Source organism: Eublepharis macularius, chromosome 2 (assembly GCF_028583425.1).
Source record: "Eublepharis macularius isolate TG4126 chromosome 2, MPM_Emac_v1.0, whole genome shotgun sequence".
NCBI lineage: Eukaryota > Metazoa > Chordata > Lepidosauria > Squamata > Eublepharidae > Eublepharis > Eublepharis macularius.
The window spans coordinates 93,419,347-93,438,539 of NC_072791.1; the positions used below are offsets into that span (position 1 = coordinate 93,419,347).

The window sequence follows — 19,193 nt, forward strand, 5'->3', positions numbered from 1 at the left end:
CTGTTCCCAAGTGGTGCAATCACATTTACATCTCTCACCAGGTCTTCAGCATTACTGAGGACCAAATCCAGGATCACCTCTCCCCTAGTAGGTTCTGTAACCATCTGTTCCATAGCACAGTCATTGAGACAGTCTAGAAACTCACTTTCTCTCCCCCGATTCGAACACCCATTGGCCCAGTCAATGTGTGGGTAGTTAAAATCACCCATTACAACACAGTTTTTTTGTTTAGCAGCCATCTTTAATCCTGTCATCATTTTATAATCCTCCTCTATTTTCTGATCTGGAGGGCGATAACAAACTCCCACAGTTAAGTTTCCATTTGGGCCCGTAATTTCAACCCATAGCATTTCCAGAAGCGAATCTAATTCAGTTACCTTCTCAATCTTACTGGAATGTATACCTTCTCTGACATATAGAGCCACCCCACCACCAACCCTTCCCTCCCTATCCTTCCGATATAATTTATATCCAGGAATCACCGTGTCCCACTGATTTTCCTCATCCCACCAAGTTTCTGATATGCCCACAATGTCTATGGATTCGCCCAACACTAAACATTCCAGCTCCCCAATTTTACCTCGGACACTTCTAGCATTTGTATATAAACACCTGTAACTTCCCGGGCACACTTTGCCTCGAGACGTAGTTAGGTCATCTGCACTGTTTGTCTCCATCTCAGTTGACAACTCTAATCTATCTCCCTGTAGAAGTGTTATACCTAGCCCTTCATCTCTCTGAGATGAACCATCCTGAACCAGAGACACTTTATCTCTTGTCGGCTTTCCCCTAGCATTTAGTTTAAAAACTGCTCTGCCACCTTTTTGATTTTAAGTGCCAGCAGCCGGGTTCCTTCTCGGGACAAGTGGAGACCGTCTCTCTTGTACAGCTCCCGCTTGTCCCAAAAAGAATCCCAGTGCCTAACAAACTTGAACCCTTCCTCCCTACACCATCGTCTCATCCACGCATTGAGACTCCTGATCTGCGTTTGTCTCTCTGGCCCTGCGCGTGGAACAGGTAGCACTTCTGAGAAGGCTACCTTGGAGGTCCTGGCCTTGAGTCTCCTGCCTAACAGCCTAAATTTTTGTTCCAAGACCTCACGACTGCATTTCCCAACATCGTTGGTTCCAACATGGACCACGACCGCTGACTCTTCCCCAGCACTATCTACCAGCCTATCTATAACACGCGTAATGTCCGCTACCTTCGCACCAGGCAGGCAAGTCACCATACGGTCAGAACGCGGTTGTGCCACCCAGCTATCTACTTGTCTAAGGATCGAATCACCAACTACCAAGAGCCTCCCTCCCGCCCCACCCAGGGATGGTTCCTTGATGCGAAAGGAAACCTGCTCACCAACTGAAGAAGAGGTCCCTTCTGAGGGCATGTTCCCCTTATCCTCAATACGGTGCCCTGATTCCACAAGATCCTCATTCTCCTTGACAACAAGAACGCTGCCATTTTTAGAGTAGGACACATCTGTCCTGGCCCTGAGAATCTTGTCCTCGTGCCTATCTAACTGTCTCCGCTTCTCCAGGTCAGCCACCTTGGCCTCAAGGGTACGTACTCGTTCCCTGAGAGCCAGGAGCTCCTTGCAGCGAGCACACATCCAGGACTTCTGACCAGAAGGCAGATAGTCATACATGTGACACTCAGTGCAATACACTGGAAAGCCCCCAACCCCCTGCTGGCATTCTGACTTCATTATTGTTTTAGGAATAACACACTAAGAGGAAAGAAAACGGCTATGATCCCCCGGCTAAGAGCCACAGGCCAAGAGCCCTTTAGCTCTCGCCCTTCGGCTCGCGCCAAAGGCTCGCGCCCCTGCCCAGCAGTTGCCTTTTCAATGCAAAAGGTCACTTCCTGCTAAGCACAGGAGGTGAGCACAAAGGGGTGTGTGGCTTGTACTCCAGCAACCCCCAGCAGCCTTACAAACACACTCACCCTCAAACACAATCAAGCCCAAACACACACAGCCTCAAAACTACACTCAAATCAACACAAAACTACACACAAAAAGCCCCAAAGCTAGAGAGTACCACCCTTAGCTTCTCAGCTTAACCCACCACAGCCAAGAAAGGCAAAAAGCCCTTACCTCCTCTAGCAGCTGCAGACCATGTGCTCCTGAGCCCAGGTGACTCTGCTCTGCCCTGCCCCTGCCCAGCAGTTGCCTTTTCAATGCAAAAGGTCACTTCCTGCTAAGCACAGGAGGTGAGCACAAAGGGGGGGTGTGGCTTGTACTCCAGCAACCCCCAGCAGCCTTACAAACACACTCACCCTCAAACACAATCAAGCCCAAACACACTCAGCCTCAAAACTACACTCAAATCAACACAAAACTACACACAAAAAGCCCCAAAGCTAGAGAGTACCACCCTTAGCTTCTCAGCTTAACCCACCACAGCCAAGAAAGGCAAAAAGCCCTTACCTCCTCTAGCAGCTGCAGACCATGTGCTCCTGAGCCCAGGTGACTCTGCTGTGGCAGGAGAACAGCAGGAGGCTGGCAGGGGACAGTAGACAGCAGGAAGAGTGGATTCCCACCCTACCCCTCCACCCCTATTAAAGCTCCAAAAGAATCCTTAAAGACACTGCCAGCTGCCTCTTAAACGCCACAGTTCCAGCCCCCTTTGCTTCAGTTTGGGATTCTCTACTGTTACATTGGGGTTCTCTGGTTCGACATTGAAAATCTCTGATTTGAAACTGGTTTGCTTAAATTCTGTTGTGCTTTGTTGGTTCAGCCTGCATGAGAGTGGGACTTGCATTTCGGACTAACTTTTAGCCAGGGGTTGCCTTTATTTAAGGTTTCTCTTTGCCTGGAAATCCTTGGAAATGTTTCCCGCATTGGAAACAATGGAGAGTGGCTAGGGGCAACTTGTTCAAGAGCCCATAGAATTGGACCTCTGGCCCAACCTTTCTGAAATGTGGCAGGTTTCCAGTGGACAGAAAGGAAAAGGTTCCCTGCAAATTTGGTGGAATTTTCTTGAAAAATCAACACCACCACCCAGCCCAACAGATAGTTTTCCCTAATGAGAATAATGGCAGGATAAAGTCAGGAATCTTTAACCAGATTAGAGAATCTGACCCAGATTTCAGGGATACTGTTTTTTTGGTATTCCTGAAACCGAAATCCAGATCACCTAATTATTGGGGGGGGGGGATGCCCACCCCTACTGAGAATTAGTCTTGAATTTCCCATTCCACCTCTTGGCTTCTTTCCTCCCTTGGCAATCAGCAGCAGCTTTTCCCCTGAAGCCCTGATACCCTGGCTCCAAAGACCACAAGGGTGGGATTGGGGGGGGGTCACTTTGGCTTGTTGACTTAATAGTGCAATATTTATTTACTTCGTTTATACCCCAATTTTCTCCCCAATGGGGACCCAAGTAGTTCACAACATTCTCTCCTAATCCATTTTAGCCTCACAATAACCCTATAAAGTAGGTTAAAATCAGTGAGCTGGGAGGGAATAAAGGAGGTATTGTGTTACAAATCCCTGACATATGCCCAGGGCCCCAGAATCACTAAACCACCTCTCTCTGGTGGGGAATCTGCCTGCTAGCATTGGTGTGGTGTGAAGCACACACTGCAGCAGTGCTACTTCATGGCCTGCCTCTTTCTCTGTCTCTTGCTCAGTGGGCTGCCTTGCCAAGCCATGTGGTCCCTGCAAGGCTGACAAATTTTTATCACGTTTGTCTGGTATTTTTGTTGAACTCATCTGGCAGTTTTATTTTTCCAGGTGTGTCATCAAGAAAAAGAAGGGGTCATCTTACATTTCTATTGATATTCTTATTTATATTCAGGATCATCTTGCTTTCAGATAGAGTATAAATTAATATAGCCCCATTGCTTCTCAACCTCTTTAATCTAAAGCACCATGAATGCATGCATGAATATATCTTTTCACTTTGATTATTATTGTTGCAACTTTTGGGCTCGTCTGGCAATCTTCCTCTCAGCAGCAAATAGATTCTTAGTCAATAGCCTTCCCATGATGCTCCTGTTTAGGCCTTCTCTTCAGCACCAGTGCACCTGGCCTGCATTTCCTATGGGCTTGTAAGGAAAACATCTCTCCTGAATTTCAGGCAAGATTTTTTCAGCCTTTTCAACAGAGTCCAAAAGCTACATAGGGCCTCATTATGTTTCAGATTTCTTCCCCAGCAACCAATTTTCACTTCCCTTTTTACTTCCTGTCTTTCTGAGGTCTGTCCTTGTTGACCTCTCCTCTGAATTATCTGGTTCCTATAGCAACTGGAGCTAGTTAGCAGTCTGCATTTTCCCTGGGGGTTTTCTTACACAAAGTTTACAACACCTCTGAACAGTTTCCCTTCTGTTTGGTATCTTACTGTTTGATATCTAGCCAGCCTGTTTTCTCCAGTTTTATGGGGTTCAAGTTAGCTTTAAGTCAAAGAACAGCAGCAAATGTGAGGGGTGAGAAATTTCTCATTTGAGGGATTCTGCCATTTCAAGCAACAGAAGGGCTGGTCATATCCTGTCCATTTTAATTGACTAAAGACTATATTATTATAAGAGCTTTGTTGGATCAGACCATCTAAATCTAGCAAGTTTTCCCATTGTGGTCAACTAGATATTCTCTGGAAAATCTCTTCTTACGGCAAAAAAACAATAATTCTCCCTCACTGTTGCTCCATTAATTAGTATCCAGTGGCATACTGCTTTTAATCATGGAGGCTCTATGTAGTTATCATATTAAACAGCTTTTAAAGTCATCTGAACAAGCAGTCATGACCACATATTGTGGCAACAATTTCCTTAAATTATTCTTTATGGTCTCTGTGCATTGCATTGGTAAGTAATTTGAGACTACACATATTCAAATCAGAGAAACTTCTAGAACTAAGCAAAAAAAATGGGGGGGGGGCACTAGTGCCACTGCAGCTGCTAATACAACACAGTGGCAATGGGGCTTCCACAAAGCAGGTTTCCCCAGCAGTTTTTTACAACTGGAGATTGAATAGCATTATATAAATATACCATTATACCAGTATTATGTATCCATTTCTCTGAATTACCAGCTTTCATTTTTAAAAAACATAAGTCTCTAGCCCAGGGGTCCCAACGTGGTTCTCATAAGCACTATAGCAGCCACCAACACCTTTCCTGGTGTCTGCCAAGTATTTTTAGAATGTAGGTGGGGCTTTTGTCCAGCAAGGCAACTGGAGATTTGATTGGCTGTGCATATTTTTGAAAACGTTGCATAGACAGAAGCTGTCACCACATCACAGAAATCTCCACTGTGTGAAAAACTGAACCTAAGCTGTAGCAGTAGGGTTGCCAGGTCCCCTTAACCTCCCAGTGGAGAGGGACCTGGCACTTACCTTTCCAATGTCCTTGTGAACGCGCAAAGTGCATGTGCACTCCTGACATGGCTCAGTGACGTAACTTCTGGGAGTGATGTTATCATGCAGGCCACAGCACTGCTCCTGGGCTTTATGCCGGACCAATTTGCGAAGCTTGGGAGCACTCCTGGGGCCTGCACAATGACATCACTCCCAGGAGTGAGGTCATCATGCCATGCCAGGAGTGCACCCCAGGAGGCCCATTCCTGTGTCTTTCCCCCAACTAGCCACGTGAGTGTTGGTGGGAGTAGGAGGTTGGGAGGAAGGGAATGGCAACCCTATGTAGCAGTCATTTTGTGGCTCGCTCCACCTCCTGCAGCAGCCATCTTGTGGGAGCCATTTTGTTGTCTGCACCCATCACACTGTGTCAGAGTTCAAAGGTGCCCACAGAAAGGTTGGGGGCCCCTGCTCTAGCCCCTTTCCTTGCAGAGGCACATCTTTTTTCTTATATCACTGCAGCCAAAGGGGCTACAGACTTACTTTTTATAAAAATGAAAGCTGAGAATTCGGGGAACCTGATACACATATTAGCATAATATTATATCAATATAACACTATTCAGTTGCTGATTTTAAAAATGCCCTGGTGACGGGGGGAGGGGGGGAGACTGTTGCAACCATGTGGGCAAGACAAAAACCCAAACTTTCCTACTCACTTGGCAGCCATCCAGAGTTTGCTGTAATCTTTTCCAAAACTTCAAAGCAAGGCAGGTTTGGAGATAGGAGACAATCTAGGAAAACCCTGGGAGTTGCACAAATGTACCACAATGCTGTGGGGAAGCAGGAAAAAAACCCACTTTCCAACAGCATCAAACTCAAAGGAAATAAGCCTTGTGAAAACACGTATGTGATATTGTCCCACAAAGTAAGAATTTAATATATAACATTCCTCCACCCCATCTCCTTTTTCTTATCTAGTGCTGGTACATTGCCTGTCACATTCCGCTGCCTTGAAGAAAACTTGGGCATTGATAAGCGTGTGACAAGATTTGTTTTACCTGTGGGAGCCACTATTAACATGGATGGGACTGCCCTTTATGAAGCAGTGGCTGCCATCTTCATAGCACAGATGAATGGAGTTGTGTTGGATGGTGGACAGATAGTCACTGTCAGGTGAATTTCTTGTTCTTTGATCAGATTATCTGGATTATCATGTGTTACAAATGCAGGCAAGTGGAAAGCATTTTCATTAAACTAGATTTAATTAAATCAATCACATTTTTCCTTTGTCTTGATTAAAAAAGAAAAAGAAAATCTTTAAGTACATACTTGAAATGCAAACATTTGCAATAAATTATATTCTTTTGTAACTCAAGTGGCTAATGAGTTAATCAGAAACCATACCTGAAGTTCACCCGGAAGACAGTATAATATACTATATTAAATATAGTCTGTACTGAATTAATGTTAAATAATTTCTATAGACTTCTATAGATTTGGGGTTGGACTCACAACCCAAAATGTGTGTGTGTGTGCAATTCCAGTACTGGGACAAGAAATGGTAATAGAGATCTCTCTTTTTAATTTGCAAATATTTTTAATCTTACAGTTTGACGGCCACTCTTGCAAGTGTTGGTGCTGCCAGTATACCAAGTGCAGGACTGGTAACCATGCTCCTCATCCTCACTGCAGTGGGTCTTCCCACTCAAGATATCAGCTTATTGGTTGCTGTAGACTGGCTCTTGTAAGTAACAGAATATTGTTTGTATAATCTTTCTTGTAGTGGTGACCACATGGGCTGCCTTATCTGCCATGTGTCAGTTCCCTCACAATGAAGCCCACTTGACAAGCACCCTTAAGTCTGCACCATGATTTGTGCAGCTGACAATGTGTATGCAGTAGTGCATTCTGGGGAATGTAGCTGAATTGTTTCTGGTGTTAGTTTGTAAAAACAGAGAGAAAACATACCAGTTAATTCTACTCATGGTTCTTATATCTTCTTTTAGGGCCAACAAGGTTCCTTCCAAATGTTTGTGGGCTCATTTGGGACAGGATTGTTCTGGATGACTTTGGTCAGGCCTGATTCAGATATAAGTGTGCACTTAAGAAGCCCTAAGCATCTAGTTAGCTTTCCTATATAATTATTTAATTCCTAGCAAGAGGTACACCACAAATAACATTTTAGGTTCGTTACTAGGTATAGTATACAAGTAATACCACTACAGAATCTCTGCTTCCATTCTAAGCCTTTATTAATAAAATAATATTAATCAACAGAAAACCATACCATCCATTATAACTGTCATGGGCTGGGCCCGCTCAAGCTGGTAGCCCAGGTACTAACACAAAGCCAAGGAGTGTTCAAGAGTCACAAGCCAGGTCCAGTCCATAGTCAGAGCCCAAGGTAAATGCCAGGGGTGTGTCCAGGATCCAAAAAGCCAAGCCAAGTCCAGTCTGTAGGTTAGAGCATGAGGGTATCAAGGCAAGGTGCATGCCAGAGCAAGACACAAGGTACCAGGAAGTGGTTGCAGGTAATCATCACATTGCTTCCACACCTGGCAGTTGCTCCTGACTGGCTATTATAGCCAGACATGGTTTTCAGCCATCTGCTGGGACTCCATTCTGATGCTACTCATCGTCACTCTCCAGCAGCTGGCATCGGCTCAGGAGACGAGCACTGCGCTGTCTCTCCTGCAGTTCCAGTCTCTGGCATTGTCTCCAGCATGCTTTGGGCGTGGGCGAATCTGGGGGGGGGGTGGAGGCCCCTGGCTGTGCTGCACCTGTAGCCTGGGATGTCCCTGGCTGAGCTTCCCCTGTGGTATTGAGGCCAGAGGGTGCTGGTGTCTCAGCTGCTGGCTGTAAGCTCTGATCAGCCAGCAGCTGCTGCTCCTGATTGCCATCTTCTGCTGAGTCAGGGCTAGGGCTGGTTACACAGCCCTGAGGAGTCCTGGCTGCCTACACGAGGTTCCTCTCCTCCCAAGGAGACCCCACCCTCAGACTGGGCCATGACAATAACTATATCGATCAGTAGTTACATGAGTCCAAAAAAGTAACACCCAAAGATAAGCAGGTCAAAGGCAAAGAGTTTCTTCTAGGAGGAAACTCCTAGTCAATTAAGCTTCCCCTATTTATAGGCAGGGGTCATTTCGTAGAAAAAGAGCTGCAGGAACTCATTAGCATAGCTCATTAGCATATGCCATACACCTTGATCGGGCCAAAATGGCTGCTGCCAGATGGGGGAGTGTCCCCCCACCTGGCAGTGGCCTGATCAGGGCCCTTTTGGCCCCAATCCAGGCCAAAACAGGCCCAAAATGGCTCAAATGGCCATTTTGGGTACGTTTTGGCCTGGATTGAGCCCAAAATGGCCAAGATTGGGTCAATGCTGGGCAGGGGAGAGGTCCACCATCAGGCACAGACCCAATACTGGCGGTTTTGGTCCTGATCGCAGCCAAAATGGGCCCCAAATGAGCAAAAATGGCCCTGATCAGGTTAGAGCTGGGTGGGGGAACTCTCCCCTGCCTGGCACTGACCTGGTCCGGGCTGTTTTGGTCCGGATCCGGGCCCAAAAGGGCCCTTTTTGGCCGAAAATGGCCCTTTTGGGCTAAGATCAAGGCCGAAACAACCGGGACTGGGTCAGTGCCCAGCAGGGCAGGCTTCCCCCACCTGGCACCGACCCATTCTGGGCCATTTTGGCCTCGATCCAGGCCCCTTTGGGCCTGAAACAAGCCAAAAATGGCCATTTGGGGCCAATTTTGGCCTGGGCCTGGATCAGGGCCAAAATGGCCAGGACCAGGTTGGTGCTGGGCAGGGGACGGTTCCCCTGCCCAGCACTGACCCATTATGGGTCATTTTGGCCCTGATCTGGGCCAAAATGGGCCTAAAATGACTGGGACCAGGTTGGTGCTGGGCAAGGGAGGGTTCCCCCACCTGGCACCAACCTGATCTGGGCCGTTTTGGCCCCAATCCAGGCCATTTTGTCCCTTTTTTAGGCCAAAACGGGCCCAAAATGGCCATTTTTGGCTTGTTTCAGCCTGGATCAGGGATGACACGGCTGGGATTGGGTTGGTGCCAGACGAGGAAGGTTCTCCTGCCCAGCACCAACCCGATCCAGGTTGTTTTGGCCCAGATTCGGGCTATTTTGGCCCCAATCAAGGCCTAAACAGCTCTAAAGTCAGGTGGGGAGAGCCACCTGACTTGGGGAAACTGACGGAACACTGTTCTGGTGCGTTCCCCCTCGAAATTAACCCTGTTTATAGGGTTTCAGAACCATCTTCTAACAATAACTAACTGTCCTGCTTCAAAGGGCTCTCGCTCTTAGCTAACTAATTATCTTATAACTTTAAACACCAGACAAGATCTTCTATATTTGAAACACTTTTTTAAAATATATAAAAATTGTTAGTCATTCATGCTAATTTTCTATGGAAAATTAATGCTTGCAAGTTTTTATATATAAGAATATCTTTCGCCTCTCCACAAATACACCTGTCCTTGAATAGTATCTCCACTTCTGTAAACTTAGACATTCCTGTTATTCTCAGACACACTCTGCACCTGGGCCTCAACATATTGTATCTATTGTGGGTCAGATAGCTCTTCTAATCTGCACAAGGCTATACAACTGTGTTACTCCTCATTTTGTGCCTCTCTCCAAGGGTGTTCTAGCCCTCTAGACTCCCTGTGTGGCATTAGCTATGAGGCTGGGCTAGTCTAGTTTATATGTGCAAAGCCATCTTCTGTCATTTTCTTGGTCAAATCCAACAACTAACTATTGCTGTAACATTACAGATTCAACCTTCCCCACCACACCATTTTTTTCACCTGAAACAGCCCCAGGGACTTGATTTATTCTTGATTTTCTTAGTAGTTGATCCTCAAGCACTAAAATCAATTTACTTCCATATTCTGCCCTCCCTTTGAATTTTTACAGTTTGAATCCCTTTGAATTTTTACAGTTGTGGAGTTGGTTTATTTTTTCTGCATGTGCCGTAAATGGTCAGAATTTTCAACTGCTGTTCTCATCAGTGGCCTCATTGGTGATGTCACAGCACCCTCCTTTTTATTTTTTTGTAACTTACAATATTATATCAATATAATGGCTGAGTTTTTACAAAAGGATCCAGAATGAACACATGGGGAATCTTTGTAAAGGGAAGTCTAAAAGATGAGCAACTCCACCACCCACACTTAAGTCGCCCTGAGTCCAAAATGAAGATTCCTGCCCAGGTTGACCCAGAGCTAGGAAATAGAGCTGTTATGGATCAGGGAGGGGTTCCTTCCTCTCGCTGATCCTTGGTACGTCAGTAGGGTGCCAGTAGAGATGGGCACGAACAGAAAAAAAACCCGAACATGATGTTCGTTGTTCATTGCCATCCACGAACAGGGACTCATGAACAACCATGAACATGGCCCTGTTCACGAACATGTTCATGGTCGGCTGTTCATGGGGGCCAGCAGGCTCTCCTCCAGCCATTATCCAAGTTTGGTCAAGATCCCTACTGCACCACTCCCAGAAACTTGACCTGAGCAGGCACCAGGAAAGGTACCAATAATAAATAATAGCTTGGCCCCAGAGCCTGGCAGCAGCCCTGGAACTTGAAGGGGTAGATCCCTGTCCCACCACTAGACATGGGCACGAACAACAATACGAACGAAAAAAAACCACGAACAGGCCATTTGTTTGTTAGCTAACGGGCCATTCATGAGTCCCCATTCCAAACGAACAGGTGGTCGTCGCAAGCCTCATTCGTTGCATTCGGCCACTGTTCAGGAAGCTAGACACTCAGGTGCCTTCAATCAATTCCCCCGGCAATGGCAAGGACTGAACTCTGTCTGAACTCCTTCCGGCTTTCCTTCTGGCTTTAACTCTTCAGCTTCCAGCAGACAGTCCAGTTTTTGTCACTCAGAAGAGAAATAGACAGCAAAGGGGGGGGGACCCATGGATCATACCTTTCCCGGGCTGCAATCTCTCTGAAACTTGGGGGGGGGTCTTCAGAGGACAGTGATGACTATGTCCTCTGCAAATTTGGTGGGTAATGGACATTGGGAAGGTCAGTTTTGTAACCCCTCAAAGTAGCTTCCAACAGGCAGTACAGTTTTTGCCACTGTGAAGAGAAAATGACAGCAAAGGGGGTGGCGCCAGCTCTCCTGCTGGCACCGGGAAGGAGCAGCCCCGTGGCACCGGCTCTGTCCATGGGAGATTCTCCTCATGCCTCTGACAGTGGGCAGAAGTGGCTCCGCGGCCGCCCCAGCTCTGCCCGCTGTCAGAGGGACCAGGGGAGTCTCTCCTCATCCCTCTGACAGCAGGCAGAAGTGGCCCCGTGGCAGCGCTGGCTCTGCCTGCTGTCAGAGGGACCAGGGGAGTCTCTCCTCGTCCCTCTGGCAGTGGGCAGAAGCGGCCCCATGGCGGTGCTGGCTCTGCCTGCTGTCAGAGGGACCAGGGGAGTCTCTTCTCGTCCCTCTGACAGCGGGCAGAAGTGGCCCCGTGGTGGCACTGGCTCTGCATGCTGTCAGAGGAACGAGGAGATTCTCCTCGTCCCTCTGACAGCAGGCAGAAGCGGTCCCACGGCAGCACTGGCTCTGCCCACTGTCAGAGGGACGGAGAGAATCTCTCCATCCCTCTCACACCCGGCAGCAGCAGCCTGACGGTGCTGGGGTGGGGCAGGGGGGTGGGGGCTTGGGATTGTGGGGTGTTTAAAGGGCCCTGCCCCTTGCACGTGGCCGGAAAGGACTCTTTAAACTATCAGCTGGCAGGCAGCAAGGGAGAATCCCCCCCTGCCACCTGCCAGCTGATAGTTTAAAGGGATCTTTAAAGGGCCACGAACACCGAACATGTTTGTTAAGGGGATGTGTTCTGTTCTGTTCGTTGTTCGTTGTTCATGGATGGCAATGAACAATGAACAGGGTGTTCGAAATTTTTTCCTGTTCGTGCCCATGTCTACTCACCACACACAAAGAAAATTCAAGCTCCAATGCACTCTCTCTATCAAAATGCCAACAGCAACTGTCTTTCTCTCTCCACTGTCTGCAGCCAGAGCTGGGAGCCCCCTTCCCCCCTGGTCTTTGCTCCCTTGTAGCAAATTTGGAGCTCCACACTTGAAAGGAAGACCTGCCTATCAAGATAAATTGGGCTTAGATTGGGGTTTCCAGGGCAACAGCCGGAGTTCAGAGTTCAGACAATCCCTGCCTAAGTTGCCAAGGGAATTGATTGCAGGTATCAGACTGTCTGGCTTGACGAACAGCAACAAACGAGGCTTGCAACGACCACCTCTTCATTTAGAATGGGGCCTCAATAACAGCTTGTTCGTGAACAGCAGATTGGGTTGTTCGTGGCTTTTTTTTGTTCGTATTGCTGTTCGTGCCCATCTCTAGGTGCCACAACCCCAGCTAGGAACCAGGCTTTTCTCTTCCAGCTGCTGGGGAAAGCTAGTTACCTTCTGAGCATTTGCTCCAGTTAATCAGTTGTTTAGGGATAGTGACGGAGCATTGAAACAACACATGAACCTGAAGACATGAACAGTTTCCATGTACCATGATTTAAAATGGATTTAAAGGAAGTCAGCTTACAGATCTAATTTACAAATCCTTAGGTTTTGTAGCTTAAGCTATAAGCAATTCGGAGAGAATGAATTGCATCATGACTTTCCAAACTCAAGTTGATAAAAATCTTACAAAAATTACTACGCCATTATCTTAGAAAAGAAATCTTAGAAAATCAGCAGCTTATCAAAAGCAGGATATATAAGTCATCCTCTTCCATTTTGCTACAGTTCTTAGGTCTTGATTCAAAAGTGGTGGAACCCTGGGTTACATATTCCATAACTGAAGTCCATAGCTGGAGAATATGTTAGATATACTTTATCTTCTGTTCCCTCTAAAGTGGGGAAAAACATTATAGAAAGTTTTGAAAGCACTAGGAAATCTTTGAAGGTTTGTATATGTCTTACAATTCCTCCAAACTGAACAAAATATGAAGTGGCATTTTAAAGAACAGTGCTATTTGCCAACAGCTGGAATTAATCCAGTATCATTAGCGGTAGCCAAAAATGGTATACTTTCAAAAGGGAAAGCTGACAAGCTTAGCAAATGTCATAGAAAGGTCTCCTATAAAGAGATTTTATGCCTTGAAAAACATGGATTCGAATGAACAGACTTGTGTAAATCGTTCAGATTCTTAGTCACCCTTGCAAGTTTAGTATGACACTGGGGACATGAAGGTTTGGATCCAGCCCACTTTTCACTCAATATTATCCACAGTTCTCTTCCTTACAGTCCACACAACTTATTTTACACATAGATCCCATGATCCCTGAATAGCCTTTTCCCCTCCATAGTGAAAAGTAGGGTGACCAACAGAGGGGGAATTTGGGGAGGGATTTCACCTAGAATTTATGGTATATCATAGAGTTTGCCCTCTGAAACTGCCATTTTCTCCAGGGGAACTGGTCTCTGGAAGCTGGAGATAAGTTGAAATTCTGCGAGAATTCTGGGCCCCTCCCTTGGAGGCTGACAACCCTTGTGAAAAGGGACTCCATCCTCTCTTCTTCACTAGCAGAAAAGTTGTTTGGATACAATCCAAATTTTAGAATTCGGGGGGGGGGGTGGCTCAGTGATAGAGCATCTGCTTTCCACGCATAAATTCCCGGGTTCAATCCCAGCTAAAAGGACCAGGCAGTAGGTGATGTGAAAGACCGCTGCCTGAGAACCTGGAGAGCTTCTGCCACTGACCTTGATCGATGGTCTGATTCAGTATAAAGTAGATTCATATGTTCAGATTCATATGTTCAGATTCAGAAGAGAAATAAAAGATAGAAAAGAGCATTTAGATTAATGATTTTTAGGTTCATCTTAAATTATTTTTGTTCTTATTTTCCCATTCCTTTTTCTCAGGAAGTCATTCTAATCCAGTCTGCATTGCTGCTCTGATGTTGGGTCTCATTAATTTGCTGGGGCAGCAGTAGTAAGTGATGCAAGGAGACTGATGTTTAAACAGTTTAATTAAATAAAACATATTGTTTCTGTGGTAGTTCAATTTATTATTTTTATCTATCCAGACGCGTAATCAGATTAGGTCTGATTAATTGGTTATCCAGATTGATTAATCTTTTCAAGATAATAGAACTATACCCTGGGCATATTTACTTGAAAATAAACCCCAGCGATCTCTTAGTGTGCGGGCACAGAATTGTAGTCTAACAGTGCAACCCTAAGAACACTTTCTTGGGAGTAAGCCCCACTTAAGTAGACCTGCCTGAGAATGTTCTCTTTGTCTGCTCTCTTTAAATAAGTTGTCCAGACACATATGTTGCTTTGATAAAAACGATTGACACAAAAACGAAAGGATCCACAAATCAGGCATGGCATAACCAATCAGCTCTGGAAGGGTTTTCTTGGGGGAAGGGTCTTGTGGACTCACCTTGAAAGTTCCTCTGAATGATGGATGATCCTCCACAATAGCCAAGAGCTTAACTGAGAATGCAGTTCAGAGGCCATTAGCAGCTGCATGGATGATATTTTCAGGGAACAATTCCAAAGAGGATAAAATCCCATTTTATTCAATTGGGCTTATTTGTTTTAAATAGTGTGGTTGAGCAGTGGAAGTCTCTCTCATACAGAGAACAGCATTCAGCTTTTAAGAATTTAAAAACATTTATTAAAAAAAGAAAAAAATACATTGTTCATGCTTACACTTTTAAGCACAGCACTCAAGGAAGCAAGGGAATTAAAAAATGGATAAAAATGTAATTCCTCTGCATTTCCCTTTGTACATTATATGCTTAAGTTAGATCTTCTGTTTAGGCAAGCTCTCTGTCTTAGAAAATTCCAAGATACTGAGGAGTCTTCATATCTTTCATGGTTCAGGCTTCTAACTGCCACATGGCCAATGTCTGCAGCCTGCAAGGAGCCAACTCTCAGCTCCTTCAGCTTCCAGTTCAAATCAGTCAAAGAGACCCTCCTCCCTGTGCCAGGAGGTTTTATTCTCTCCCTTTGCCCACCTAGGGTTCCCATCCTCCAGGTGGTGGCTAGAGATCTGGAATTACAATTGAACTCCAGGTGACAGAGTTTAGTTCCCCTGGAGAAAATAGCTGCCTTGGAAGATGACTTTATGACATTAAACCCTGATGAGGTCCCTCCTCCTCCCAAATCCTGCCCTCTCCAGGCTCCCCAAGTCTCCAGGAATTTCCCAGCCTGGAGCTGGCAACCCTATGCCCACCTCATGGGGCAAGTCAAAGGAGTAGGTCAGAGAGACTTTTCCTGGAGGTTCCAGGAAGAATCCACTCTGGTATTTTAGTTCTCTATGTGTTCCCACACACCAAACACACCAAACACACATACCTGGAAAGGTAAGCTATTAGCAAAAATTCTTCTGGACACTCCTTTGTCTTCAGCCAGGTGGGACATCTGCATGACTAAAGACCCTGAGTTTGGCTTAGAAAGCATTTGGCTTCCCTCCCCCATCTGAAGCTAAAAGGGAGGAACCATCTTTTATAACTACAGGTCTGAAAACTTTGGAACAGTTCAAGCCTACAAATAAAAGCATTTCTTTACAGCTTAGTCTTAATAACAAGAATTTTTTATGGGGTAACCTTCTACCTTTTATGATAAGCTTTGTTACTCACGCCTTCAGTGGCTGTTAGAGGATTATTTTTTATTGATGAAAATCTGTAGGCATATCACTATTTTATCACCTTTGTTTGTGTGTTGTATTGGGATTTGTCAGTAAAAAGAGAATGGAAAACTTTATCAAAGCTTGTAAGAGCTGCAGGATCAAGTCAGATTTTAATGTAGCAAAAATCACAACCCTGCAAACACCACCGGCGCCAGGGTTTCTGGCGCCCACGGCCACCTTCCTGTGCGTGCGCGTGCCCCCGGATTGCATGATGACGTCACCACGTGATGACATCATCACTCAGCAAAGCCAGGCCCATTGGCTGGCGGGTGGCTGGGGCGGCACGCAGAGGCTGCCCGCACTCTGCACGCTGCCCTGGCCGCCTGCCGTGCCTGGCCTGCAGCTGCTGTGCCCAGCCGGGGTGTGTGTGTGGCGGCGGCAGCGCCATGGGGCTGGCCAGCTGCAGCAGCTGTAGGCCAGGCACGCCAGCTCTGTGGCGCACGCCTCTGCCCCCGGCGCCCCCTCCAGCCCCTCGGCACCTGCCTCACCACCTCAATGGTGGCGCCAGCCCTGCCTGCAAATTGCTAGATCTCAGGACTGTTATCTTTTTAAACATTTTGAAAGAACATAAATAAAAGCAAAAACAATTGTGACATGAAACTTTCATTAATTTCTTATTCCTCTCTCATTCACACAGTGGGACCTCTGGATGCCCACACTATAATCTGACTTTTCTCTACTTCAAAGCTTTTATAAGTTGTGTGTATTTTGGGGGTTTCTTTGCAGGGACCGAATGAGAACTTCAGTCAATGTTGTAGGAGATTCATTTGGAGCTGGCATTGTCTATCATCTCTCTAAGGCAGAGTTGGACAGTTTAGATTCCCATCACAGAGGGCATGAAGATATTGAAATGATGAAGACTCAATCAATTTATGATGACCTGAAAAATCACAAGGAAAACAATTCAAACCAATGTGTTTATACAGCTCACAACTCTGTCATAATAGATGAATGCAAGGTATCTTTCACATTTATGGATATTGAGACCTGCATCTAGCCAGTAACTCTTCATCTTCTTTTATTTTTTTTTACTTGCATGTATTTTTTTAAAATTTATCACTAATAACGTGACTTCACTGGATACCAGACGCTATACACACAGACTTGGTTTAAAGATTTTTTTCAATATTGTTTAAACTGCATTTGTGCACGATGTTTACAAATAACATGGTGTTGCACAGTGTATTAGGGAAGGTGAAAAGCAAGAATAAAGTGTCATAATCTCTTTTGGCATCCATTGACTTCCCAGTGGCAAGTTATCAGTAGGGGAGAGAACAGATCCTGTGGCAAGAGGGCTAGCTGTACAATGAAAAAGATGGACAATAATAAATAAATAAATGTTTCACACATTCATTAAAGATACACCATTGTTCTGGCACTGTGAGTATGTCAAACTTTTTTCCATTTAAATATGGTTGTAGTGTATGGAAGTAGTTCAATAATTTAAAATACTTAGCAGGATCCAGCCAAAGTTAAGTACTTGACAGAATGAGGCTTAAATGTGCTTAATCTCTTCCAATGAAATAAATGGAGTGTAACATTTTAAAATTTGTCTAAATAGTTCTCACTGATTTTAAAACATTGAGGAGTAGCATTTAGAAGCATGTATGAATGCAAAAATTCATGCAGGGGAAGGAGAAGCTTGCTGGAACTCTGGTCAGGCTTTTGTTTTTTGGGGAGGGAGGGGGATTACTAATACAGTAACATCTCATTTCCTGTAATATATTCTGCATGGCTTCCTAGGTTGCACTTCATTAATGTAGAATATATATTTAAAAGAAACTATGTTGACTTGTTGTTGCATGAGTTGATTTCTGTATTTTTTAATGATCACATTTCACGTAATTTTCTTTGTGAATTAACCTATAGTTTCTGATCCAAATGTGTGGTTTGTTCTCTGTAATGCATGTGCTTCCCTTTTAAATTGTTTAAGAAAAAGGCTGGCTTTGTTTCAGACATAGATGCATTTTGTCATGTCTTCATGTCCCAATGCTTCCATTTATCCATCATGTGGAATATCAATCCTGTCTTTAAGTTTTCATGTGAAGCTGAGAGGACAGAACGTAGAAGGTAAGCTAGGTAATAATGAGATGCCATTTAGAATTAGAGGAAAGGCTCCTTTACTATGTAAAAGTCCAGTTAATTTCTGCCAAACAAAAACAGTAGCCATTTTTGGCTCACCCAGTCATACACAGTGCATCATCTCTAGATAACTTAACTAGTACACAGGGATAGTTTTTAAAAATATTATTGACTGCTGAGATGTTGCCTACTAGCCAGTATTTCCCAGGGAATGGTTGATAATTCTTGGTCTTTCACTATTATTATCAACTTAACCTTTAACTGAGGTATGGACCTTTAACTGAGACTCCAATATGGTCATTGCAGGTTTGAGTATAAAATGCACACTTGTGAAGAATTCTTTGACTTGACTGTAACTACAGCTTTAGCATATACAATTACATGATTTCCCAATACTTTGTAGAGGATCGATTCTTCCATTTGTTGTGCATATATGTGTGATTGTATACATATGCACAATGGAACTACAAATCTAATTTCTATGTTCTTTACTGTCTGCTTTATAATTCTGCTTTGTCCTTTCTACCGATTAAGAAAAAATTGAAAGGGCAGAATTGATTCAGTTCAAAATAAAAACAGATTTATATATGTATGGTTAGATTCACATATGGATTGAATGTAAATCTTGTAAATATTCTGATTTGCTGTTTAATTCATGATTTCTACCAAAGTGCCTTGACCTTTAAGTTAGATTTTGATGCTAATTCCTTGCAGGTAACCTTGGCAACCAATGGCAAATCTGCAGACTTCAATGCTGTTGAAGAAGAACCTTGGAAACATGAGAAATAAGGAAAGAACAATCAATGTTCTTCTTTAATAATTCCTGGAAGTTGTCTTATGGTAAAAGCTGATGTTAAGATACATTTTTTTCTCTTTTCATTTTGCATTGAAAAGTTATCTGCTTACTTAGTGCTGTCATAAAGTCATTGCTCCATTAGCATCTTTGTCAAATAATATTGCATAACCATCTGTTTGACTTTACCATACCATTTGAATGGATGCAGCTATGTTGGTTTTAGAGGTGCATTTTTGCTGGGCTTCCCTTTTTCACTCAAGACACAGAGAATGTAGATGCTGCAATAAGGCAAAATCATAAAGCTAAGATGGCTGACTTGCTCCAGAAACCTGAGCTAATAAGAATCAAGTACT

At 44.7% G+C, this 19,193-nt stretch overlaps 1 protein-coding gene across 1 annotated transcript in view; it reads left to right on the forward strand.

Annotated features, from left to right (window-relative positions):
* Positions 1 to 18,833, forward strand: part of SLC1A2 (solute carrier family 1 member 2) — a 165,783-nt gene extending 146,950 nt beyond the window's left edge. The window contains exons 8-11 of the mRNA XM_054971291.1: positions 6,272 to 6,466; positions 6,903 to 7,037; positions 16,689 to 16,920; positions 18,759 to 18,833. Coding sequence (XP_054827266.1) covers positions 6,272 to 6,466; positions 6,903 to 7,037; positions 16,689 to 16,920; positions 18,759 to 18,833 — 637 coding nt within the window. The remainder of the gene's footprint in view (positions 1 to 6,271; positions 6,467 to 6,902; positions 7,038 to 16,688; positions 16,921 to 18,758) is intronic.
* The last annotated feature ends 360 nt before the right edge of the window (positions 18,834 to 19,193 follow it).